This window comes from Lepisosteus platostomus, chromosome 21 (assembly GCF_059453375.1).
Source record: "Lepisosteus platostomus isolate fLepPlt1 chromosome 21, fLepPlt1.hap1, whole genome shotgun sequence".
Classification (NCBI taxonomy): domain Eukaryota; kingdom Metazoa; phylum Chordata; class Actinopteri; order Semionotiformes; family Lepisosteidae; genus Lepisosteus; species Lepisosteus platostomus.
Genome location: NC_142631.1, coordinates 2400333 through 2425719, shown reverse-complemented (window position 1 = coordinate 2425719; position 25387 = coordinate 2400333). Strand labels below are relative to the sequence as shown.

General features: G+C 52.6%; 1 protein-coding gene and 1 long non-coding RNA gene across 5 annotated transcripts in view; one reads left to right on the top strand and one right to left on the bottom strand.

The window, feature by feature from the left end:
- Positions 1 to 25387, top strand: part of hmcn2 (hemicentin 2) — a 73796-nt gene that overhangs the window by 22241 nt on the left and 26168 nt on the right. For both annotated transcript variants that reach the window (XM_088614797.1, XM_088614796.1), the window contains exons 14-46: positions 170 to 283; positions 1214 to 1372; positions 2325 to 2519; positions 2770 to 2865; positions 3079 to 3206; positions 3303 to 3447; positions 3937 to 4049; positions 4756 to 4912; positions 5543 to 5702; positions 6432 to 6559; positions 7100 to 7369; positions 7803 to 7886; positions 10279 to 10473; positions 10837 to 10967; positions 12716 to 12863; positions 13955 to 14081; positions 14474 to 14631; positions 15399 to 15680; positions 16853 to 16998; positions 17582 to 17732; positions 18269 to 18517; positions 18951 to 19064; positions 19290 to 19477; positions 19851 to 19947; positions 20397 to 20558; positions 21308 to 21421; positions 21734 to 21930; positions 22346 to 22427; positions 22875 to 23006; positions 23486 to 23629; positions 23969 to 24128; positions 24593 to 24717; positions 25143 to 25326. In XM_088614797.1, the coding sequence (XP_088470923.1) occupies positions 170 to 283; positions 1214 to 1372; positions 2325 to 2519; positions 2770 to 2865; positions 3079 to 3206; positions 3303 to 3447; positions 3937 to 4049; positions 4756 to 4912; positions 5543 to 5702; positions 6432 to 6559; positions 7100 to 7369; positions 7803 to 7886; positions 10279 to 10473; positions 10837 to 10967; positions 12716 to 12863; positions 13955 to 14081; positions 14474 to 14631; positions 15399 to 15680; positions 16853 to 16998; positions 17582 to 17732; positions 18269 to 18517; positions 18951 to 19064; positions 19290 to 19477; positions 19851 to 19947; positions 20397 to 20558; positions 21308 to 21421; positions 21734 to 21930; positions 22346 to 22427; positions 22875 to 23006; positions 23486 to 23629; positions 23969 to 24128; positions 24593 to 24717; positions 25143 to 25326 (5035 nt within the window). The remainder of the gene's footprint in view (positions 1 to 169; positions 284 to 1213; positions 1373 to 2324; positions 2520 to 2769; positions 2866 to 3078; positions 3207 to 3302; positions 3448 to 3936; positions 4050 to 4755; positions 4913 to 5542; positions 5703 to 6431; positions 6560 to 7099; positions 7370 to 7802; positions 7887 to 10278; positions 10474 to 10836; positions 10968 to 12715; positions 12864 to 13954; positions 14082 to 14473; positions 14632 to 15398; positions 15681 to 16852; positions 16999 to 17581; positions 17733 to 18268; positions 18518 to 18950; positions 19065 to 19289; positions 19478 to 19850; positions 19948 to 20396; positions 20559 to 21307; positions 21422 to 21733; positions 21931 to 22345; positions 22428 to 22874; positions 23007 to 23485; positions 23630 to 23968; positions 24129 to 24592; positions 24718 to 25142; positions 25327 to 25387) is intronic.
- LOC148643851 (uncharacterized) lies at positions 12845 to 25378 on the bottom strand. 3 transcript variants are annotated; one of them, XR_015928850.1, is made up of 7 exons: positions 25255 to 25378; positions 24551 to 24771; positions 22934 to 23000; positions 21849 to 21962; positions 18462 to 21416; positions 17479 to 17804; positions 12845 to 12962 (listed from the first exon to the last, which is right to left on the bottom strand). It is a non-coding gene; the product is annotated as an uncharacterized LOC148643851 (long non-coding RNA). The 3 variants fall into 3 exon arrangements; XR_015928849.1 differs by having other exon boundaries at positions 18462 to 21962; XR_015928851.1 differs by having other exon boundaries at positions 18462 to 21962; positions 24551 to 24768; positions 25255 to 25356.

Here is a 25387-nt window from a genome sequence, read left to right as displayed (position 1 = left end):
ATCTGCCTGTTTGTTTTGCTTGTTTACAGTTTGTTTGTCATGTTTATAGCCCTCCCCCTGGTCAGCAAGCATACTTTCCAGTCTAAAATCTAACACACAGTTTTAGATGTGACTTGTGGTATGCGACTGCACTTTACCCTTTGATCTCTGACCCCACCCCCTCTTCCAGAGCCTCCGGGCATATCTGTGGTGAACCCAGCAGTGCTGGTGGCAGCTGGAGAGGAGGCCATCTTGGAATGCCAGCCCACTGGAGTCCCGCCCCCACTGGTCACATGGTACAAAGGTAATCAGGGTCATGAAGTAGTAAAACAAGTGGACAGTACATAGGAAGACACATGCACTCCAGCTCGCCTCCCGCCAGCACCTCCGACACATTTCTTTTATCAGCTGTTGCTCCTGTTTCATGGTGAAAGTGTCTGCTTTTTGCACGACGCGGTAGGACAATGCTCCTTCCGGAAGCAGTCCATAAGGTTTTCCTGGATTCAGAGTTGGGAGATACGGCCGTGTGGGGCCTGGGAGCTGCAAGGCCTCAGTGGCTTTGGGAATTGGGAAGTGCCGCAGGTTTGGGAACACACTGCCAAGATCCACCTGGCAGCACTGTGACAGAAAGCAGGAGATTGGTGGCAGAGCCTGAAATCTACAAATCACCAAGGGGTGAAAAACTAGAGTTTCAGTATGTTTTTGTTATTGCAAGGTTATTGGGCCATATGGCCATTCTCAGGGCCCTTTATAGCAGAGCAGCTTGACCCCAAATCAAAATAAAATACCAAAATAACGTGGAATTTTTTAAAACTGGCATTGGTGCTTAATGATCATTGATTACATTACAGCAAACCTTGTGAAACCCTTAACCCATTGCTCATGCTTGCTCTGTTACTGTTCCGACGTCCTTGGTCAAAACCTGAAATAAGAATTTGTTCTAAAAAAATATCAGACCTTTAATCGACTTAGTTGAAACCAGTGAAGTGGGTTAGGACGTCAAATGCCCCTTTCGGGTCTCGTTTAGGCCGTTTTCAGCTCGTACCTCGATAAAACCCATGTCATCCCAGGTTTCAAGAGCCAGCGCTATGCACCTCTGTCTTTTAACCCCCTTTCAGTTTTGGGGGCGATTTTAAAAATGCACCGTGTCTCAAGGTGTCTTGGGGGATCATGGGGCCACACGGCCACTTCCTTGTGAAGAGCGGGCGCTCACGCTAAGCCTCTGTGTGTCCAGGTGATCGACAGGTGGGGACGCTCCCCTCTGCGCAGCAGGACGCCCGGCGTGGGACCCTGCGGATCGGCCAGGTGCAGGAGACGGATGCCGGGGAATACAGCTGTGTGGCCAGCAGCCCGGCGGGGACGTCCACTGCCGTGGTCACCCTGGGCGTGGGGAGTGAGTACAGGCCGGCCTGTGACCTCCAGGAGGTCGAGCGTGAGGTCGATCCCGAGGTCGTGCAAGAGAAGACAGACAGTTCCATTCCTGTTCTTGTGCTGTTCAGTGCCACTATTCTATTAAAAACTACTAGAAATATTACTGATGTTCAAAGTCATCCATTTAAAGTGCAATAATTAGACTGTGTACATCTTCTGTCTTCATTATTAACACCTCCAAGGCCTTACCCACGATTGACATTGGATACTGACTCATCACCCCATTTAACTGTCGTTTAACCCACAGCTGAATCCGTTTTGCCACGAGATTTTCAGACAAGCCCCGCTGCATGTTTCTCGTATCCCAGTGCACGATGAATAAAAACAAATAGCAAAGGCTCTTGAGCATTGCCGCCCACAGTGTGTGCAGGACCCACCGGCGTGCTGTGGAAAGGTCTCAGGCGTGCTGTGGAATTAGAAGAGCCTGTGTTTAAAATGGGATGTCCGCTATTTCTGATTAGAATTTGCAGCCTATGTTTCGGTTCAAGGTGAAAGTTTGTTTCTGGCAACATTAGTGCTGATGAGTTTGAACTATTGTGGCGTGCCACAAACCGTTTCGGGTGTGAAAAGCTCGCCGGGAGCTGAAAGTGCTTGGGGAGCACAGCACGGGGCTGCAGTTTTCTGCAATTCAATGATTCAGTGGCACCATCGTCCTTATTTGTGCTGAACCAGAGGATGGAGAATTAAATGCGAGAGCCGAGATGGGAATGAGCCGTGCTTCTGCTGCCCTGGTAGGTGGACAGAAATAAATAAAGGCGTTAATTATTAATAATGGAGGGTGAGAATCACCGTGTTTGCATGGATAATTTACCGCGTTTCCCAAGAGCAGCGTTATCATTGCAGCGGCCTGACTGTGCCAGGAAGGAATCGCCACCCCTGTGGTCAGTTCTGCCTCCTCTCTACCCCCCCCCCAGCCGCTCCCGAGTTCTCCGAGACCCCGCGCGACGCCACGGTGGACGTGGGCGAGAACGTGACCCTGCCCTGCGCTGCCCGCGGCTTCCCGGACCCCGTGGTGACCTGGCGGCGGCAGGACCGGCAGCCGCTGTACGCCGGCGCCGACGGTCACCGCGGCCTCCAGCAGCTGGGGTCCGGCGCGCTCTCCATTGAGGGTGAGGCTCGGCAGACCCGGGTTCGATTGGTAACCGCAGGCGGGCGAGTTCAGAACGCCCCCCCCGTAAGTCTCGCGGTTGTTGCGGTTTTTCCCAAGACTGGTCTTATTTAGTTTCCCTCCGGTGTGCAGGAGCAGAGCTGGTTCCCAGGGGGAAGTTCACACCTCCTGCCTGCTCCCAGCCGGCCCCTGTGTTTTCAGGCCTGGGCCATCAGAAACTGATGGGCTGTGGACTCCCTCTGTCTCCGCAGGTGCCTGGCTGGATGATGAAGGCCTCTACATCTGTGAAGCCCAGAACCAGTTTGGGCTGATCTGGACCGAAGCCCGAGTCACCGTGACTGGCCTGGGTCAGTAGCTTCAGTGTGTGAGCGAAGGGGCTTGTTGCAGTGCTGACGACAGGGGACAGGGTGGCTCTGTACTTGTGTTTACACATAGCTGTGCATGGCAGGGGGACGGTCCTTTGGCTTTGAGCTTGAGTTATAAGCCCCATTTTATCTTTGTCTCTTTCTCCATGAGCGTTGCACCCCTTGTGTTCAAGGTCTGTCTGTCTTTATCTACAGAGCCTCCTCTTTTGGCCCAGGGTGACCTGCTGCTCTCCGTGGTGGTTGGTCACTCACTGACCCTTCCCTGCATGCTGCTGGACGGAATCCCGCTGCCTAGCAGACACTGGGCACACAACGGGGAGCCGGTGAGATTCACGTCTCGTCTTTTCCTTCCACATGACAGCCTCTTGATGACCTGACTGCTCCCGAATTGAGGTTGACCCTCTTCTCCTGACCTTTAGGTGACCCTGAGCTCCAGGCGTTTCCTGCGGAGTGACGGCAGCCTCCATATAGAGAATGCCGGGGTGGAGGATGCTGGGATATATGTTTGCACCGCTGTCAACGTGGCTGGGTCGGCCAATATTAGCATTACCATCGAAATCCACTGTGAGTCCTGCTGGTGCTCAGGGGTTCATCCGGAATCCCGCAGATTTTCAAGTTTCCTGTTCCAAGCGAAGGATATTCCATAACAGCAAGCGATTTATAAATGGCATTTGTAAATTGCGACAAAAGATGTTGAAGGATTGGTAGAATAAAGCTACTTCAGTTGCATTTAAAGTTTTAAAGTCGAGCGCTAAACACAGGAGAAACAAGTGAGTCATTCACAGTGTAGGGCTTAATTTCCAGGAATTAAACTTTGAAATATTGCATGTTTAACAGCAACTCACTGTTTTATACATATGTACAGTATCTTTGTCTTGCTCAATCTGGAAATAGCTTACACTGCACCTGAGGAACATACCCTAAGAGGGCCAGTGTAGTGTTTTGCCCCATTGCTTGGTCTCCTTCAAGAACGCCCTGCGATTCAAAGGAACCAGATGAGCTAGTATGGAGAAACGGGTTCCTGATGCTTTTAACCTTTCCGACTTGGTGCAGCTCCACCTGTGATCAGTCCAGGCCCCGCCCACTACGTCACTGATGAGGGCGTGGCCATCACACTGCCATGCGACTCCACTGGAGTTCCCAAGCCAGCCATCACCTGGTCCAAGGTGAGCCCGCCCGGCTTGTTAGTAGGGAGACATGAGGTGACTGAACACTGGAGACTAAAAGAAATTTAACTTGGCGTTGGCTCAGCCTCTGTTTGAAGCAGTAGCTCAGAGGCTCGATTTCTAATGAAGATTTTGTCTCCCTCCTGTGTCTAGATTCAGATGACAAAAGACCTCGAATGTGAATGTAATTATTACAAATAATGGCTGCTGGAGTTTGAATAATAGGGCCCATTCGTCATCAGATTGGTCTGTACCTCACAAACAAGCTAATATCCTTGTTGAGGTTGCATTGTGGAATGTCAGAACAGCACAGTGTTTAAGTCTTCAGATTGCCTTGTGTGGTCTTTTTTACTGTGCTGTAATTACAAAATTTCAGTTGCATAATGCTCACTTAGCCAGTGTTGCTGCAGCATTTTCAGTTAGAACCACAATGATCATTTAATTTTCTTTTCTTTTGAACACACAAAGAGCAAGCTGGAAAGAGCTTTTTGGCCCTATCATTTAGGGATTGGGAGACGAAGGAGTGGGGCTTCTGAAATTCCTGAATTTTTTAGCAGACAATCTGAGCCGTCTTTAATTCTAAAATCAGAGCTTTAAAAAGCTCTCCTGATGGGCGGTGAAATTCGGAATGTCGCAAGAAGCTTGTGTGAAATTGTAAAAACAGGAACCTCGGCTGTGATCTTTCTTGTGCTCTTGTCCTGCGAAGGAAAATGAGCCTCTCGTCCAGCTCAGGTCCTCGGACCCTGCCTCCGAAGGCCAGCTGCTCATTCCCAAGCCCACCGTGGAAGACTCTGGGGTCTACATCTGCACGGCCGCTAACCCAGTGGGGTATGCAAGCCGTGAGCTGCGGCTCAGCGTGAACAGTAAGGGCGACTCTTCAGAACATCAAGACTACAGACTAGCGGAGCCCATGTTGCCCCTCTGTCCTCTGCCCTCTGGTGGCTTAGCTAGTTTCCAGTAGCTTATTGAGCTAGGGACCTTATCTATCTGGCTCCTGTAGGACCCCGGGGCGCCTGTAGAAACACGGTGGCTGGGCAATTAATTCCAGACCCCTGCCACTCTTGGTGTAAATACCTGTTTTTAATTTCAAAAGTAGTCCCTTGCAGCCCCACATGTGCACCCGTACCTTGAGGGGGACCTCTGGGTTGGCTTCATCAGAGCATTTTTGTATTTAAAAATCCATTCTGCATTCTCAGCCTATTCTCCTATGTTTAAAGCTAAATAACATGTTTGTGGATAGAAAATGGTTAAATGTGGGGTAATAATCCCACTTAAACAGCAGGTATTTCCATGATTTATGTAGTGGATTCCAAGATGTAGAACTACGTCCAAATTATAGATCATCAGGCAGTGGAGCAAAGTTTTCCTAGTTGTTGGAACAGCTGCTTAATTTATAAGACCCGAATCAGAAGTTTTGACATGGGTGCTGTTTGTGTAACGGGCACAGCTCTGATGGTTGTGATGAACAGGAAGTGTGTTTTCATCTTTTCCAGCAAAACCAAGAATCCTAAGTGGGAGTGGCCAACAAGAACCAATCAGGATGGTTGCAGGGGTGGGGTCAGAGGTGACGCTGCCCTGTGAAGTGGAAGGAAGTCCCGCCCCGTTAGTGACCTGGAACAGGGATGCCCATCCCATCCCACCGATCACAGCCCGGTAATGGCCAATGATATCACAGGAGCAAGTCAGAGCATGTGCAGTGCTTCTAAGAGACTGACTCAAAATGCACAAAATTGGGGGCCGCACATTTACTACTGTTGCAGTAACGGATGACAATATGGGATCAATAAGCCTGTTGAAGTAACCTTCCCCATGTGCATTTTTAGTTTCTAAAAAATTGCCATCCTAAGAGTCATTAGGCCTGACTAGCTTTCTTTAGCCAAACGAATTCGGCTAGCTGATTCTACTCTTGGGTACTCAATTCACATAGTCATCTGGTTTTGCCCCATACTTGCAAAGGATGGGTTTTGGGAGTGCTGTATACTCAGGGGCCCTTATGGGGTCTTTTCTTTGGGATCCCTTTGATAGGGCCCTTGTTCGGAGTCAGGGGGCCTTTCCCTTTGGATTCCCCTGACAGCTTCCGTGTTCGGAGTCTCGGAGTCTCGGAGTCTCGGAGTCTCGGAGTCTCGGAGTCTCGGAGTCTCGGAGTCTCGGAGTCTTAGTCCAGCCATAGGGGGGTCACCACCTGCCCCGACAGTCTTTGTTTTATGTCTTCGACCAAAAAGCGAAGAGGCGTCGCGGGAAGTCTTGAGAGGGAACATGAGCTAATGGAGGGCAGAGTCACAAGCCAGATGTGCACCTCTGCCTCGCGGCAGCGCCCATAAATTACAGGTTGGGGCGGTGTGTTAATGCCCTGTGTTAATGTCTGAAACTGTGTCCTTCCAGGTTCACGGTCTCCGCCTCCGGGTCTCTCCAGATCAGGGATGCCCGGCTGACGGACAGCAAGCTCTACACCTGCTTCGCCAGCAACTCTGCCGGCAACGCGTCCCTGACCTACAGCTTGCACGTCCAAGGTACAACTGCCTCCAGGGTGGAATCAGGGCCAGAGGCTCAAAACCTCCCAAGAGCCCCAGTAATGCTTTTATGCTGTTTGTGTTGCTTTGATCGACAAGGTTCCTGAGTTCCTGAGGCCGACAACGACTGTGATTTGTGAATTCCTAGTGGCCCACAGCCTGCTTTAAGATCCATGTAACCCCGAGATACAAATACACTGTGACAGTGGAGCACCCCTCCCACTGCACTCCCCACTCTGCGAGAACGCGCAGCTCCCACGCCGGAGGCTCATCGGGGCCGCGCGGATGGCGTTCAGCCTTAGAACCAAGTGTATTCACAAAAATAATTATTCTTTACTACAAAAAGGATTTATTCTTCTCATTCGGATACGATCCTCGTATACCGGAGAGCTGTCGCCTTCCCAGAGGACTACACACCGGCACGCCGCATAAGGATAACCAGCGCTCCGCCGGAGCTCAGGCGGCACCCTGTTGAACCCGACACTATTACGGCACCAGCTAACTGAAAATAAAGGGCCGGCCTCGTTTGGTGTTTTCCAGCCCCGCCCAGGATAAAGCCCGCGCCGCCGCCTCTCCTGAAGGCAGCCGTCGGTCAGTCCGTTACCCTGCCCTGTGCGGCCCAGGGGGAGCCCCCCCCCGCGGTCAGCTGGTCCTGGAACGGGGAGCCCCTGCGGGACCGAGGCAGCCTGGAGGGGCCGGGGGGGTCCCTCAGCCTTCGCGGGGTCAACCATTCCGACGGGGGAGTGTACCGCTGTGTGGCGGCCAACAGCGCCGGGCAGGATGCCGCGGAGACGCTGCTGGAGATCCTGGGTGAGGGCAGGTGGGGGTGAGGCCTGGGCGCAGGAAACAGGCAAGGGGAACGCAGTGGGGCAGGCCAGCAGTGATGTTCGTGTGAGCTGACCAGCCCATGAAGGTCATTCTGTACATGGGGTATTAACCACTGGGGTATTCATCAAAATCGACCCTTTTGTTGAACCAAGTAAACTGACTTGGGTCCGCTGATGTGTCCTTTGTTAGTAGCAGATAAAGGTTAATTGGATCCCTAGCGCAGCGCTTGGCATTTGTGATAAAGCCCATTTAGGCCGCTGATTGATAGCTGAGTGGAAGGCAGGGCTCCAGGTATTGATCTGGAACAGGAGCCCGGTGCTGCCTGCAGCCCTGTCGGTCTGGAGCGGTGGGGGGCCCGCGGGGCGGGCTGGGGGCCCCGCCAAGGCGTGCGCTGACCCCTGCCGTGTCTTCACAGAGGCCCCGCTCTTCGAGGAGGCCGGAGACGTCTTCGTGCAGGAGGCGGCCGGGAAGAAGGTGGTCGTGCCTTGCCGCGCTCAAGGTGAGCAAAGAGTGGGCCTTGGCCGTCACAGTGGGCTCTTAACGACTCTGAACTTTGGCCAGTAACCTGATTCATATTTATCGCGCTGGAGAAGAAAACGTTATATGTCTCTGTAGATTGGGATCAGTGGAAAAGATGGGCACTGCAGCCTAGCACAGCCTAGCAGATTTCCAGAGCTTCTGCTGGTCAAGGTGTGTGTGGCAGGCCAGCAGTGATGTTCGTGTGAGCTGACCAGCCCATGAAGGTCATTCTGTACATACTGTAGGTCCACACGGGGGTGGATCAGGTAATTGAACTGGATAACTGGCGAACGGCGAGAGTCACGTTCTCCCAGGGGTTTCACTTAGCCGGGGCAGGGTATATAAAGTGATTCATGGCAATAGATGCTGTGGGGTTGTTAGATCGGGTGTTTATTTTGTTGTATTTAAAGGGGGAGAATCATCAGAAGCTCCCTTAAATTTGCCCCAGCCTGTCCTGGTGAAGATAATTTAATGGATCACTCGGGGGACAAAAACAGGACACCCCACCACATCTGACTGACTGCAGTCCTTGCTGTTTATCGCTTGGTCACAGCACTGCCGTGTTCTCCCTCCTAAACTCTCGCGCCGGCTTCATCGTTATCCCTCTGCGTACAGCTACACTGCTTCCGCTAGCAGAGACATCCCGGCACGCTGCGAGACCCCCCCCGCCTCCTCCAGAAAGACCAGGCTCTTCACTCAGTGAGCCTGACGTCTGAGCTGTCATTTTTATTGGAAGGCGGCTGATGGTCTGTTAAGTCATAATCAAACACCCACACACAGAGGGTGAAGTAAGAGCTTCGCCTTCCTGGATAAGTAGCGTGTGGATGGAATTTTGCATCGGGGAGCCCCCTCCAAGAACAGCAGCTGGGACATCAGCTCACCTCCTTGCACATCTGGCCACATCTGGTTCCGTCAGCGCAGGGAAGCCTGCAGGGAATGGAATTCTAATTACAGGCTGTTAGTTTGAGATAATAGACCGTAATGTCTGGGACTGCTGCTAAGTGGTGTTTGTGCAGAACCCCCCCTCCCTCCACACACATACACAAACACGCACACACACTTTCCCTTTAACTGCGTTTAGGACAGGCTTTGTGTTCACTGAGTGGGGTTTGTTACACAGCTGCTAGGAAATGCTGGCACACCCTTTGCCAAAAGAAAGGGGTCTGCAAGTGCAAAACACACATCAGAAAAGCACAGTGCTGTTTTAGGACTTAGGTGAGCTAATACGCTTTTTTTCCGGGCTTATTACAACCTTGTCATTAACCCTCGCTGGCAGCTCTCAGAGAGGCGTGGAGATTGTTGTGTGTGTATGTGTTATTTTAACAACCTGAATCAGCTCGTTACTGGCATAAAAGAACCAATTTAGCAGCTTCTCACAGCTCTTCAGGTCCTGTGCTGTTTTTTTTTTTTAATTGTTGCATCGCTTGCAAAACATCCCCAGACAAAATGTGTAATGTACCTCTTTATTTATTCAAGGCTGTTATGTTACTGCGATCCCCTCGTATGAGTAATAAAAACCGTTGAAGATGTTAAGAGCAGAATCTAACCAGACCCCCCCCCTGTTGTTCCACTGTGCCTCTCTGGCCCCTTTTCAAGTCAAGAAAGCCATTAATCTGTTTTTCCAGAGTGATTCCTCTGCTGTTCAGATCTGTCCCAGTGAAGGCTCAGCACAAAGCCATGTGTCCTGCTGGCCTTAATGAGAAATCCTGGGTGTCTCCGACTCTCAGCTGCCTACTAATTAGCTGACGGGGTTTGGGAAACCGTCGTTAAAGGAAAAAAAGTCTGACACCCTCCAAGCTGTTTCCCCTTTTATAGTTCCTGACAAGCTTCCCTGGAGGTGGAGGAATTCACATCCCTGTAGGAACTGATGCCGCCCTGCTTTCCCGTCTCTGTTCCTTTCTATTCAACGCCTGTGTCTGGAGCGGTAAATCCCTCTTCTAGAGTTTGAAGAAACCTTTAAACCAGATGTCCTCAGACCATGCTGCACGTGGCGTCTGCACAGCGGATTTGTTATCTCGGGGGGTCACACCGCGGCCCGAGAAGGGTAATAGCCCTCCGCGGTGGCTCGACGGGCTCTCCCTGTGACCACAGGAATACACGAACCCGGAATTCTGTTTCGGGAGTGAAGCCCGCCCGGACTTTTCACACGGAGAGATGCCATCGCAGTATCAAGCCCGGTTAAGAAAATCCCAGTTCCCACCGGGACTCGCTAGTCTCTCTGCAGTGACACCCCGAATCCGCCCAAGGGGTCTCGCTGTTAAGGGGAACAGCGGCCTTTTATTCCTGCTGGTCAGTGCCAGGTCAGGCCTCGGTGTGGACCACCGAGCGGAGGTGACCCTGATTCCCGGGTGCTCTCCCCCCCCCCCCCGCAGGTACGCCCGCCCCCGCGGTGCGCTGGCTTAAAAACGGTCTGGAGTTTCACGGGGGCCAGCCGGGAGGGGCGTCCGTGTCCGAGGAGGGCTCCCTGGTGATCGCCTCGGCCTCGGCCAGCCACAGCGGGGACTACAAGTGTGTGGCCAGCAATGAGGTGGGCACGGCGGAGAGGAGGGTCCGGCTGAGGATAAACGGTGAGTGGCACCGTCGCCCCTGCTGCGTTGGCAGAATCTGTACCTTTGAACCTCCCACCTCTGTGCGATCTACCCAAACCTCACCCAGGCTCCTCTTCTCCGTTGACTGGTTTCTGTTTGGCTCTTCCCGAACCACGCGTGCACTTCCCGAGCGAGGGAGATCCGAAAGCTTGTTGCCCCAGACTGAGCCATCTCTCTAAGGTGTTATCACTCTTTCTTTTGACCCAAGAAAGAAATCCTGCACTGGACGCGGCTGTAGAGTTTCACACAAAATCTTGTTCCTCTGAGCGCTTTGTTCGTTTCGGTGAACTGAACTAAGAGCTTTTAGAGTGACACGAGTCTCTCCCCCCGCCCTTCTCTCAGTCCCCCCAGAGATCCACGAGGACGGGCAGCCCCTGAACCGGACGGTCGCCCTGCTGCAGCCCCTCTCGCTGGGCTGTGATGCTTTCGGGGTGCCCCAGCCCACCATCTCCTGGACCAAAGATGGACGTCCGGTGAGGGTCACCGCCCACGTTCTCTCAATCTTAACAAAACTGCACTGATGCTCTGCCACTAGGCAATTGAATGAGATCACTATACTGTAGAGTTATAGGTATCAAAATCTCAATCTACTGTACATGGATGCACTGCACCACTGAATAGAGTATATAGTGCTGTGTTATTGAATTTAAACAGTGTAGCATTTGGAATTTAAAAAATACTTGCAGTTGTGGTTGAGCCCTTCTGTGGTTGGCTGCTTTGACATTTGGCTCTGCGAAGTGAAGTGAACAGCTCTCAGAGCCAACCTGACGTTGTTTGAGGAAGACAAGCAGCTCGGGCTCCTGTACTGGCACATAACTGCCAGTGGGGGACCTAAGATCACTTTATCAGCCCTACACAATTTCTTGCATTAGGAATTTGTCTGTGCGCAGACCCCAACTTGCTCTCCATGAGACACACAGACAGGGAGAGAAGCTGGGGGTCAGAGCGCAGGGTCAGCCATTTATACAGCGCCCCTGGAGCAGCTGGGGTGAAGGGAGTTAACAGAGTAGGATTCCTCTGCCGGCTGCGGGATACGAACCAGCAACCTTCCAGCCACAGGTGCAGAGTCTTGGGAATAAAGACACCGCAATATGGTCTGGCTATGGTGCATATAGTACAAGAGGCAAGTGTTTCATCTGCCTTTGTGTATCTGTTCTTATACTGTGACTTAACACATGTTTACTGTTGTTTCATTATCTCCACGGTAAAACACCTTTACATGTCTGGGTATGAAAAGTACTATACACAGTAAAAATGTAAATTGTAATTTCCTTCAGGGACGCAGAAAACAGTGTTGTTAGTATCTGGCACCACGGTGCCACCTTGTGTTACAGAACTACTTTACACCAGGAAAGAGGAATCTGTCAGATTCCTGCTTCCCTGCGATCTGGCTTTGAAGTGGACTGGAAAACTGCCGTAAAACCTGGGACTGTTGCGGAACATCCAACCAAACTTTCCTGAAATCGAGAGTGTCGTAGAGAAAACAAACGCAGCAGAAAAAAAACCCTTCACGACATAACCATGACTTCGCGACATAAAAACCTAAAAATACTTTCAGGTGACCGAAGACAAACCTCAAATAAATCTAAATCTAAATCTCAAATAAAAAATCTCACAAAACGAATCTTAAAGTTGACCTGGGAAGTGTTAATTAAAGAGCTGTGCTGTTTTTTTTTCTACAGTATTGTATTTTTGTTTTCCAGGGCAACATACACGGCTTGCAGTGCTACAGTATAGGTTAGCGCAGCAGTAACACAATGTCGTCACGTGTTATATAAGCTGAAAAGAGAAGAAAGAAAACACGACGTTTCGGCTGTGGACACCCAAAGAAGGCTCCACAGCCGAAACGTTGCGTTTTTCTCTCTTCTCTCTTCACCAGGGAATAAACCTATGACTTGTTCCTTTGCAGCCTACGCCTGCTGACGCAGCTCCCCACCTGAACCGTGTTGTATGTGTGGTGGCCCGTGGTTTAATTGATGGGAATATTTGCCTGTTTATTTTTATTCCAAATTTATCAGCAATAGTTTAAAGGCGGCCTTCAACACACTGAACACGGAAAGGGGCCAAAAACTGGTTCAAGAGTTCAGGTGAACCCCATGATTAACTCGGAGCAGGGCCGGTTGCGCGGCTGAGAGCCGGGCTCGAACCCCGCTGTAATGTGTCCGAACTGCTCCGTGTCTGACGCTGGCTCTCTCCGCCGCGGTGCCCCCCCCCCCTGCAGGTCTCGGAGCTCGCGGGGGTGTGGCTGCAGAACGAGGGGCGCTCTCTGCGGATCCTGCGGGCGCAGGCGGCGCACTCTGGCCTGTTCTCCTGCGCCGCCGCCAACGCCGCCGGGGAGGCCAGGAGGGACGTCCACGTCGCGGTGCACGGTGGGTCGCGCCGGGAGCACGGCCGGTCAGCTGGGCTGGGGTGGGGCTGGGGGGGGCTTTTCACCGAGGAGCTCCAGCGCGCCGCACGTGGGGCAGTGGCTAAAAAATCAGAGTAGCATCTGTAACAATAACCTGTTATAACCTGTGTTATAAACGTTACATGTTAAGTGTTATACATATGCAATAGAGTGATGTGCAATGTTTTTCTTTTTTTTGTTGTTTGCATTCTGTATATTCTATTCCATGTCCGGGAGTGCTGTGTGTCCATAAAAAATTTCCCTCAGGGGACAGTAAAGACAGGGGACAGTAACCTGCAAATTCACCTTCTAAAGCTTGACCGCCGGTACTCAGTGAGAAGATCTTTCCAGAGAATCGGTATGAAAATTAATTAACCGCAAGCAGTAGGATACGGATGCTCGTGTGCAGGTCACTTTCAGGACGGCTCACTGATAAAACCAGCTTCTGCGTCACGTCATTGAGATAATTGTCAGATCATTCAAAAGCTAAAGTCATGGAGTGACATGAATATGAAGGCTGGTTATTTGAGTGACGGGGCCCCTAAGATGGAATTGCACCCGTTATAATTGCTGTATAATAGGGCACAAAAACCGTAAGAAAGGTTACAAGACTGAGCCGGTGTTTGGGCCCATCTTGCCGATGTGATGGTTCTGTAGCTAAGTGCGTTTAAGATTCCGTTCACCCGTTTGTGGGAAGAGTTCAGACCGCGCTCGCTCGGCTGGGAAACGCACACCCGACACCCACGACTCTCTGTGTCCAAACGGCTCTTGTGTGTCCGTGTTCTCTGCCTTCAGTGGCCTTCGCTTTGCAGCCGCGTCTGCAGTTGTCCCGCGGGTGGATCCAGCCTATATACCCCCCCCTTTTGTTCACACTTGGGTGTACACTCCTCCGCTGCGGACTGAAGAGACTTAGTTCCTGCAGCCTGTCACATATAGACGGTCTCCTGAGCCGAGGACTCGTTCTTGCTTCCCTGCCTTGAAGTCTAAATGTTAGAACGGACAGCTCCCTGACTCCGTCTCCCTGTCTCGCCCTGTCTCTCCCTGTCCCCACTCTCCCCCCCGGCCCCCCTGCAGCCCCCCCAGTGATTTCGGGGTCCTCAGGAGTGCAGGATCTGGCGGTGGCCGTGGGGCAGGAAGTGGAGCTGCAGTGCCGGGTGGACGGGAGCCCCGCCCCCCTCGTGGAGTGGAGCCGGGACGGAGAGTGAGTGAGGCCGCGCGCGCCGCTCCCTGCTCGGACCCGCGTCCTGCCACTGACACCTCCTCGCTGTGCGCTGCTTCCCCGACAGCCTATCGGAAGCGCGCGCTTGCAGCAGAACGGATCTCAGGATCATTCAATCCCTAGTCTCGCAGGTCGCTCTGGATCGGATGTAGTTGCCGAGAGCCTCATGACCTAAATTCGCACTGAGCTCCTGTTGCGTCTTGACCTCTGTCAGGCAGGGCCTTTCCCTAATGACAGTTAAGCGCAATCCGTTTTTTTGCACGCACTTTTCCCCAACAGCTACCGCCTCGTTCAGACCGAGCCCTTAGCTCTGTCTCATTCTGTACACGCTTGTCCACTCTCTCACCGTCGGTCCTCCCTCCCCCCATCCACAGGGTGTTGTCTCGCGAAGGGGACCCCCACGTACAGTTCTCGGACCGGGGCCAGCTGGTCAGGGTGAAGTCGGTGAGGCTGAGGGACCAGGGTCTCTACCAGTGTCTGGCCACCAACAGCGCCGGCCGACAGAGCCGGCAGTTCAGGCTCGTTGTTCAGGGTGAGTTGCTTTCTCCCTGCTGTCCCGCGCCCTACAGCTCCCATGCTCTGGGAACTTCCACCAATCCAGCTTGTGGTTTGTTTGCTGCATGTTGAAATCGACACTGGATCCGTGCTGCACATGGCAGTGGGACACAAATTCCACTCTGTTCGGAGAATGAACCTTGCGGCCAGGAGTTTTCAGTAGCATTGGTACAGTATGTCCTTGCCCACGGCGCTGCTGCCAGCGTTACAAAACAAAACACTGGGAAATGTGGATCAGATGAGTGTTTAAATCCCAAAGTGAAGTACGGTAGGCTTTGGCCATGCATTTTTGTGTTCTGGTTTGTTCAAAAACCTGGACCACTGGGAGACTCTTGAGGACCGAAGCCGAGACATCCATCATTGTCTCGACACGTTGAGCACGGATTAGACCGGATACACGCTTCGAAACGTATGCCGAGTGCAGGCGCTTGCTGTTAGTGCTCTCTGTGATCCAGCGTCTGGGCCGCGTCATCAGCTGACTTTGACCAGGATTGGCCTAACAAGTGGCTGTGTGCCACTGAGGCAACGTTTGGATGAGTTTGCCAGGGATCTCTTGCCCCTAAAGCAAACGGCAGCTCTGTGACCTGCTGGGTACCTGCCGGCCTGCAAGTTGAGTGTTAAAAAGTGGTGATTCCAAACCAGGTCTGTATCTGATAAGAACAGTTCCTGGCAAGTTCAGATTTTTCAAGAACGTGTCTTTTTCGCCTCTGCCCCTCTGTCTGTCTTGCTCGCCTTCGCTCCCAGCGCCCCCCAGCTTCGGCGGTTTCGGCGAGACCACGGAGGTTTCGGTGGTGCTGGGCCACGCCCACGCGGTCCTGTCCTGCGAGCCGGAGGCCGTGCCCAGCCCCAGCCTGACCTGGCTGAAGGACGGCCGCCCGATCCTGGCCGGCGCCCGCCTGAGCTCCTCCCGGGGGGGGCGGGAGCTCCACCTGGGGGCGGCGCGGGCGGACGACGCGGGCCTGTACACCTGCCACGCCTCCAACCCCGCGGGCACCGCCCTCAGGCACTATCGCCTGACCGTGCTCGGTAAGGCAGTCCGGCGCTCCAGCGCCCCCGTGTGGGCTCCGAGCAGAACCGCGGGGCACGTGCTGCAGGCGGGCTCTCTCGTCCCCTACCAGTAATAATGTCACAGGATTAATATATCGGTTTATGAGAGTAATAAAACGGAGTGGACTGGAAGGCCCAAAATTGGAGTAGATTGCTACTTGTCCACTACTGTGGAAACTTGTCTTTGGCTTCTCCCATAAAAGTATAAAACACAGGTGAAATAAGTCACATAAAACTACATAAAGTCCTTGAAATCAGAACAGCAGAATGTAATACATGAGTAAATGGATAAATAAACAGGCAGCGGCGGGGCAGGGGGGGGTAGACCTGCTGTGCTCTGCTGACCAATAAATTGACGTCCTTTTTATCTCCACGATGAACAGGATCAAGCCGATTTTCACAGTTCGGTTACAGCGGGCAGCAGTATGCGTACAGAGCAAGAGTAAGCTACAGGAATTGATTTAGAAACTGGATGCTGCCACGAGCACGAGCGTATAATCTTTTTTTTGTAACGCCTGTACGAGCTTCAGCCGAAGCCTGCTGGTCTTGCCAAGAATTCCTGGGGGTTTCGTTTTGCCTGGAGAGCTTTTGGCAGGCTCTTCTTCCAACGGATCAGGCTATAGCTGCATCGAGCAGCCTCTCCCCCTTCTGCACTGGCTTAAGTAATTAAGTAATACTGCCAGCGAGGAAGGTGTCTTTCACAGGCTGTGTAATTCATGTCAAGCTCTGCACCGGCTTCTGTCTGGAAAAAATAACTCAGCCTCTCCATTTCTTATTGTTTACGGCAGCATAACTGAATCAGAATGCTTGAGGTTTTGACAACATTTGATTTCCTGGGAAACGAGGCCCAGCGAGTCGGACTGGGTTTTAAAACAGGATTGGGCGTAATCAGATCAGAATTAAACCGGATTAGCTGATTGAGAACGAAGTCTTGTTTCTGTACCGTCGGCCTCTGGCGTGTCCATCCGTGAAGCGCCTCATCCAAGGGGTACGAGAGCAGCGTCCTGCCCAGGATTCGAACCCTGGTCCAGCACTGAGCCCTCAGCAATGTTCCACACACTGGGCCTCGGCAGAGCCCGTGGCAAATTGTCTTGCTGTGTTGCTCCTGCACTGCGGGGTCCAGACTCTCACACTGCTTCGTCGCCGGTCAGTCCCTCCGCAGATCGAGGGAGACGACGCGGCGTCCGTAAGGTTCGGCGCCAGGGAGGCCAAGGTCCGCGTCAACGAGACTCTGGTGCTGTCCTGCCAGTCCAGGGGCGTCCCCGAGCCCACGGTGCAGTGGTATAAAAATGGCCAGGTGAGCGCTTGGATGTGTTTGCTGTTGATCACGTCCGACAGGTTGCCTAATCACCCTGAAGCCCTGACCGCTGTGTCATGAGTTTGATGTCATAATTAATAATAATTCCTTACACTTATATAGCGCTTTTTTTGAATACTCCACTCCAAGCTTTTTACAGGTAATGGGGAATCCCACTACCGCCACCAATGCGTAACTGGGTGATGCGACAGTTGCAATGGTGCACCAGTGCGAATCTTCTATGTTTTCCAGGTTATTTAACGAATCTTCTCTCTGCAGGACCTGTAATCCTGATTATTCTCCAACTGGTGTTTTTTCTGTGATGTCGCAGAATCTGTGGAGGTCCGATCTGATGGTGAAAATCTGATCAGGGCTTTCGACTAGACGAGCACATGGCTTTATTGTTTAAAAAACAAGGGTTTTCACGCAGGGGCTTTTCAGAAGTTCTCGACTTATTGTACCTAATTTTAAATAATGTACCTGGAGCAGGAGGTGCCCTAGCAAGGCGTACGGATCTGTAAAAGACAAGGAGCCACGGTGTTCTCCAGGAGAACCTCTGAGCTTTCTTCGGATGTCTCTGCAGCTGCTGAAGAACGACTCCCACGTGGAGATCGGGGAGCGGGGGCGGGCCCTGCGGATACAGAAGGCACTCCTCTCCCACGAGGGGCAGTACACTTGCGTGGCGTCCAGTGAGGCAGGAGAGGACAGGAAAGATGTCCACGTCAGTGTCCAAGGTCAGTGGGGCCCTAGAGAAGAGTGGTGGGCAGGCCTGGTCCCAGGAAGCTCCCCGATTGTCCTGTTTCGTCCTGTAACAAAAAAAGATTTTGAACAGGTGGCGCTTTAAGATGAGACAACCTGCAGGATAGCCTATCTATCCATCTAGGAACCCTGCTACTGGATGGCCAAAGGATTATCTGATTTTGTTCCTAATGATCTCTAAATTATAGTGAGGTGCCTGGAGAGAGGGGTAATTCAACATGACAGAACTCGGTGCCGGTCATGTATTGTTCTTGCACTACATGCTATCTGCCCTGTCCACACAGTGGCGGGTCTGAGGATGGTGACGAAGCAGCACGTCTGGGTTTTACCAGCACTATATTTGCCAGTCTGGGCTCCAGAACCCTGGTGTTGTCAGAGCCGTACTCGCCAATCTGGGCTCCAGTCTCCAGAGCCTGGTGTTGTCAGAGCCATACTCGCCAATCTGGGCTCTTCACCCTTTCCCATGGATGGCCACTGTGACTTGTTGTTCTTTCCCTGTGCTCCTCCGCAGTGCCTCCCGTGTTTCAGCGCTCCCATGGTCGCCCGTCCGCGTGGGAACTGGGCGAGCGGGGCGGGGAGGAGGAAGAGGAGGAGGTGGAGGAGGAGGGAGAGGCGGAGGGGATGACGGAGAGGAGGGAGGTGGTGGCTAACAGCCCCGTGACCCTGTCCTGCGAGAGCAACGCCATCCCCCCGCCGCTGCTCACCTGGTACCACGAGGGGAAGAAGCTGAGCACGAGCGCGAGGGTCACGGTCCTGCCAGGTGGGCGCAGCGCCGCCGCCGCCGATCAGGGCCCCTCTCGCTCTCCGAAAAAACACTCGCACTGCGCCCGAGCCGGGGGCGTGTTTTAAATCGGCTTCAGAAGACATTGTGTAGAAAAAAACCCCAAAACCCAACAGATTCAGGTCAGACAGGAATTAGATCCATTAAGTTAAGCTGGCACCTTACTGTAATTAGCTGTGAGAAACTGTAGAAAACTCTTCTAGGAGCTCTGCCGGGTGTCAGTAGTGTAGCTTGGCAGATGGGAAGACCGGCGTCGCCCTCGTTTGAAATGCCCAGTATTTAAACCTGCGTGGTGTGCCACAGGATCATCTGGGTCATTTTTTGTGCTTCTGGTTATTTCCCCACTTATGCCCCCCCCCCCACTCCCCCCGCCCGCCGGTGTTGCTCAGCGATGCTGTGGTTGTGCTTCCAGGGGGTCATGCCCTCCAGATCCCGAGGGCGCGAGTGGAGGATGCTGGGAAATACACGTGCCAGGCGGTCAACGAGGCTGGGGAGGACCGCATGCACTACGAGCTGGAGGTGCTGGGTAGGCCTGTTGCCCGTCTGCGCCTTGCTGCGCTGCCGCTCCAGGGTCTGGGGCCCAGTGCGTCCTCACTGACAGCACAGCTGCGCCTTACACTGCAGGCAGCTGCCGGCTGGGCTGTGTCGTGTGCCTAGCGGAGGGGGCACACAGCTAGCTTGGCAATGAGACTTTAGTGTGGCACGGAAGAGCCATTCAAGCCTCAGTGATCTCCTTTCCCCTCGTTGGCAGTGCCTCCGGTGATCCTCGGCCAGGCAGGGGACTTTGTGGAGGAGGTAGGGATGGTGGTCAACTCTACGGCCCAGCTGAGGTGCGAGGTGTCGGGCACCCCGACGCCGGCGATCTCCTGGCTCAAGGATGGGGCGCCTCTGTACGGCGGCGCACGGCATCACATCCTGGAGGACGGGAGGCTGCTGCAGGTCAGGGGTCACCTCGCGGGGCAGCCACTTCTGTCGCCCTCTGCCAGGGTTCATGAGTGAGGTAGTCAAGTAGTCAGGGATGCATATTAAAAGACAGAAAGTCCTGTTCAGTAAACACATTGAAAAAGGACAGTCTTCCTAAAATTGTATGATCAAAAACATGTATGGGGAGTTTGGAAGTCTTGAACCACTGTCCTTGAAGATACAGAAGTATATTAAAACTCCATTGTGCTGTTTCTGTGTTAGGCATGATGCGGGTATTAACTGCTAGTAATTGCATAGAAATAGAGGGAATTCGGTGATCCAGGTCCAAAAACGCCTTCCTGTTCCTCCCTGCCGGCTCTGTCTAACTTCTGCCCTGCCTCCTTCCCAGATTGACATGGTGCAGAGCTCTGATATGGCCGGGTACCTGTGTGTGGCTGAGAATAAGGTGGGCTCAGCTGAGAAACTCTTCAGCCTGACTGTACAAGGTGAGTCAGAAGTGTGTGAACTCCCAATAGTCCAGTACAGCTGGTGAGCAAACTGCCTGCCTTACACTTCACAAGCTAGAAATCTAGGATAGCTCATGTCTTCGGTTTCTCTTGGCATTTCAGTTGTGTGGTTTAAAAGAACTGTTTTAAACTGAAGGTTCATGCGGAGCAGACCAAACCTGCTAAATGTACCTAATTACCCATCAGCATCAGTTTGTTTTCTTGCAAATAACATGAAGCGGTAACATGAATATTTTAGGCGACAGTGGATAGTGTGGTATAAGCTCTGTTTATTTTTGTAGTCTGCAGTGTTAGTAATATTGCTGTTTGTTGTGCATGAGGTTTACTGCAGTACTGGAGTGATAAAAATTTTCATGTGATGGATGTTATGAATTAAGGTGGCGGCTGCACTGCGGTGTATTAATGTTAACGCTGGCCCACCTGCCCAGTTCCTCCTAGGATTGTGGGGGCGAACCCGGAGCACATCAGTGTGATCGAAGGTCACATGGTGTCACTGCTGTGTGACGTGCAGGCGTACCCCTCCCCCGAGATCTCCTGGGCTCGAGATGGGAAAACTCTGCATTTTGGCACTGGCCTCCAGATCTTGCCAGGTAAGAGGTGTCATTTCAAAAGACATCTCCTGTATCATTTGGAGACCCACAGGTCTGTTATAACACTCAGACAATCACCCTTACAGCCTGTCAGTTTCATCAGATGTGCTACACTCTGAGCTCCAGCCGATACACTAAGACACTCCTCAGTGTCTCAGCTCTGGCAGTCGGGCTGGAGTCTCAGCTCTGGCAGTCGGGCTGGAGTCTCACCTTGCTTCCTCTGTACTTATTTCAACTCCTTCCCTCTCTCAGACCTGCTGGGTTCCCTTTTCATTCTCTTGTCCATCCCATCAGTCAGCCCAAGGGAAAGCAATCATGGGACTAATCCATGGCATTGCAGGACTTGTCTTGCATTACTTCAACCAAAGCTTCAATTGCTTAATTGATCCTTAATTTAAGAAGGGCCCTGTTGCCTCCTTTGTTTAAGTAAAGCATTAGTAACACAGAAGTACACTGGAGTGTTATGGATGCTTCAAACTTGCCTTTCCCAGGTTCAGACAAACGCAGTTTCCATGCATGTCTGCTCTAGGCACTATAATGCTCGCTGTGCCCATTGTACATCACTGTCATCACAGTTTGTGTAACCGTGAGGTACGTACCCTGAGCAATAAGGAGGGTTGGACAGGACCCCTTTGTACTGGATTTCACTGTACAGACAGTACCACCAGATCAAAGTGTCACCTTGCCGGGTGACAGTCCTGCTCGCCCAGTGCTGCGGAGCCAGTGTGGACCTGTGTTCCTCTCCCCAGGGAGTCAGGTGCTGCAGCTGCCCAGGGCTCAGCTGGCTGACGCGGGGCTGTACGTCTGCACGGCCACTAACCCTGCTGGTCAGGGCGAGAAGCACCTCCTCCTCAGCGTCTACGGTGAGACACACTCTGATGTCACCATGTCGGTGTCACCTCCACTTTCAAGTTGTGGAGGAGAATGGAGAATACTTTTAACACACTTGATGCAGAATAAAAGTGTTTTGAGACTAACAGATGTTGTCACAGTGAGATTTGACCTACGTATATTGTAGTGATGTATTTGAATGTATGTAAGCAAGGGATGTCATTAACACAATGCCTCAGTTGTGATAGGCTAATGACAGGTACTTTCCTGATGCAGCCCAGCAAAGCAGTAGCCACATATGTAACCCCACCCCCTGTGATAACCACTCCCATTTCTTGTTAAAGCCCCGCCCACGCTTAAGCCACACCCAGATCCAGACAAGGAGATCGTGACCCCTCGTGCTGGTGGCTCCATCACCCTACACTGCGATGCGCAGGGTGTGCCGGAGCCTGAGGTCACCTGGTACCGCAACGGGCTGCAGCTGGCACCGGATCACGGGCTGAAGATGGACCGACACCGGCTGGAGATCCAGAGGGTGCAGGTACTCCGATTTCCATCACTCAGCCACGTGATCTGTGGCGACACCGTGAACAAAATAAAACCAGGGCTTCCCGATTCAGTTCCTCGACATCACCTCACCTGCTTTTGCTTTTTGCAACTGAGCTGACCCTGTCGTTGAGGCAAGCAGCACCAAATCCCTGGAAGAGCACTTGTCCTTCACAGGTGACCACACACACACGCACATGCTTTACAGAAACCAGTTAACCCAGCCTGCATGTCCCTGGGAGCTGAAAGGCGACCAGATCACCTAGAGGAAGAGAAAACACCGCAGGCAGAACAGTCAAAGCAGAAGGCGGTCCTGAGGCTGTGAGGCTGCAGCAGTCACCTGCACACCTCTGTGCTGCCCTCTGGAGCAGCACTTGTTTTAAGGTGTGCTCTGTGATTTCTGTCCTCAGGTTGCTGATAGTGGCCTGTACACCTGCAAGGTGTCAAATATCGCTGGACAAGTGGACAGGACATTCCGCCTGACTGTGCACGGTAGGAGTGGCCTGTGACTCTCTATTCCCCCCATCTCTGCCTTTCATAATGCAGTTTTGAAATCGCATTGATCGTAAGCTCACCACTCACTGTGAGCTCCTACAGTACACAGGACACCAGTCCTCTGTGGGATAAAGCTGTTGTTGTTTAAGATTATATTTATTGGCTCTCAGTCCTCACCAGATTACGGCTAAGTCTTACACTTAGTGCTAAGTTTTCTTTGTGGATTTTAGAATGAGCCAGGTATCTGGTTTGTATCGATACGGGCCGCCGGACAGAGGCAATCTCTTAAAGAACCTCGCCTCTCTTCCAGTGGTTTGATTGGGCCCAGGAGTTGTGCTCATTCAGTTTAAAGAGCAGGGGCAGCCCGTTACACACCGAGGGCGATGGCGGTCTTTCTCATTTTCCTTCGGGTGTCTGGAAACCTGCTGAAATGTCGCTTCCCAGTTCCCCCTGTCCTGGACCAGCCCCTCCAGCAAACCGTGACCAGGACCCTGGGCACTCACCTGACGCTCCTCTGCGAAGCCACAGGTGTCCCAGCTCCCAGCATCACCTGGCTGAAGGACGGCACCCCTATTGGTAAGAACAGGCAACAGCAAGAAGTCCGCTTGTTGCTTTGCTTGTCAGCAAGGGGCAAAGCTAGAACTGCAGAAATTTTCGTACCAAATTATTTATTTTATTTCCGTTAGACTGTCCTCAATCTACTGCACTGACGCCGGTCTGCAGATAAGGGCAGCAGATCATTGCAAACACACTTCAGTAATAAGACAAGTACAGTACCTCTCTGAATAATATTGACCTCTGCTGTCATAGTTTAAACAGGCACATAATGCTGACTGTAGTTTGATTTTCCTCCCCAGCCTATCAGGTAATTATCTCCATCCGGTTAAGGTTCTCCAATAGAGGCAAAGACGTTTGAACCAGTGGGCAGCGTTTCCCTGCCTGTCAGTTCCACAGCCGCCCTGCCCTGAACGTTTTTCTGTTCATGCCTGGTCTGATGTGAGGGGAGGGGAGGTGACCAGCCATGTGACTTTGCCCTGTGTGTGTGTGGTGCACAGAGAGTAGCATCCAGTGGCGCTGGGCAGCAGGGGGCAGCAGGCTGGAGCTCGGACCCCTCCAGCTCTCTCACACCGGCACCTACACCTGCCTGGCGAGGAACAGCGAGGGGGAGACGCGCAAGGACTACAGGGTCACCGTGCAAGGTAGGCCAGGCTGTGGCTCAACCTGTAGTCTTTCGGAGAAGGTCTGTTGTGCTAAACACAGAATCCCAGTCAACAGAAGCACATTGATTAGCTCAGGGCATTATCCTAAGAAAATTCACTCCCACTTTTAAAAACTTATGTTTTTTTTGTCTAAGGTTTAGGCGGTTTGGGCTCTCTGACTTCAGAGATATTTAATTGCTTTTTCAAGGGGCGGCCTCAGTATATGGCTGAATTAATTAACTATGGTGGCGTTGCCCAAATGCTAACCATCCCTGTTGAGCTACTGACTGATGTCTGTTCCCCAGAGGCTGCTGATGTGTCGGTGTGGTTTTATTTCAGTGCCTCCCAGCATCCTCGGCTCGGGACGCCCCACTGAGCTCAGCGTGCCCGTGGGAGAGGAGCTGACCTTGGAGTGCCTGGCCGTGGGCACCCCGAAACCCGAGCTGAAGTGGCTGAAAGATGGGGCACCCTTGGACCTGGCGGACACAGAGCATCTGCAGTACGTTTCAATACTTTCATCAAACACCTGGCTTTTCCATTTGCATGCACCAACAGGCATAATATGTATTATAATAAATGTACTATATAACATATCTAGGGGCCAGTCGTGGTGCCACACACAATTTGTGCTTTTCTTGTACTAACGAAGCTTTATTAGCTGTTTAATCTCTAATTTCTCTGCCTGGACCTAGTAGGCAGAACTTGTGCTGTACGGCACTGGGGGGCTGCAGTGACCCCTACTGTACCTTTGACTGTAGCTGTGAAGTCTAGAATATTTCATAATGACGGGGTATATAAATTGAACACCCCCTTGTCATGCATCTGTGGTAGTCTCTTCTGTTGATGAAGTATCAGACTGACCCATGTCAGCGTCGGGAGTTCCCCCTGATGCGGACAGTTTCACTAGAGCTCGGTAGTCACGCTCTCCAGCTCAGCGAGGTGCGGTGTCTGTGTGTGTTTCAGGGCGTCTCCTGACGGGGCCTCTCTGAGGCTCCTGGGGCTGCGGGCTGCCGACTCGGGGACGTACAGCTGCCTGGCGGAGAGCCCTGCCGGCCGCGAGAGCAGGATCTACACCCTCACGGTGACGGGTCAGTCTGGCTCTTCCTCGTTCGCGGACCGGATACTTCTGTCACGGATTCCTACTGCGGCAGGAAAAATGCACACGCCGAGAAAACCCATGCGGCCAAGGGGAAAGCATGCAATCGAACCCAGGGCTCAAGGGCTCTGAGGGACTAGTGCCACCTTTACTGCTGCTCCACTGTCACCGTCCTTATGCAGATATACACATGTAGTGTGACTATCTGGCCAGCAGAGGTCAGCAGTGACTGTTGTCCTGCAGTGCAGTGTCTGTATCTCTCTTTTTGGGAGCTCAGAGTCTTCTTTTGTGCTCTTTTAGTGATTTAATTTAGTCGTTTGAAAGGGTAATCGAAAGAAAATTGACCTGAATTTGCGATCTGAAAAGAAACAAAAGCTGTGAAATGACAGAACTGTACTGGATCTGTGCCCACCGTAGTGCCCCCTGCCATCGCGGGCTCTTCGGCGGAGCCCAGGGCGGTGACGGCGGCCCAGGGCGGCGTGGTGACCCTGCAGTGCCAGGCCGCGGGCACCCCCCCGCCGCGGCTCACCTGGCTGAGGAACGGACGCCCGCTGAGCCTCTCCCCTCGCACCCGCCTCCTCTCCTCGGACACCGCCCTCAGGTCAGCCCCTGTCCGGACCCCCGACGCGCTCCTGCGTGTGTGGGGGTGTCGAGTAGGGAAG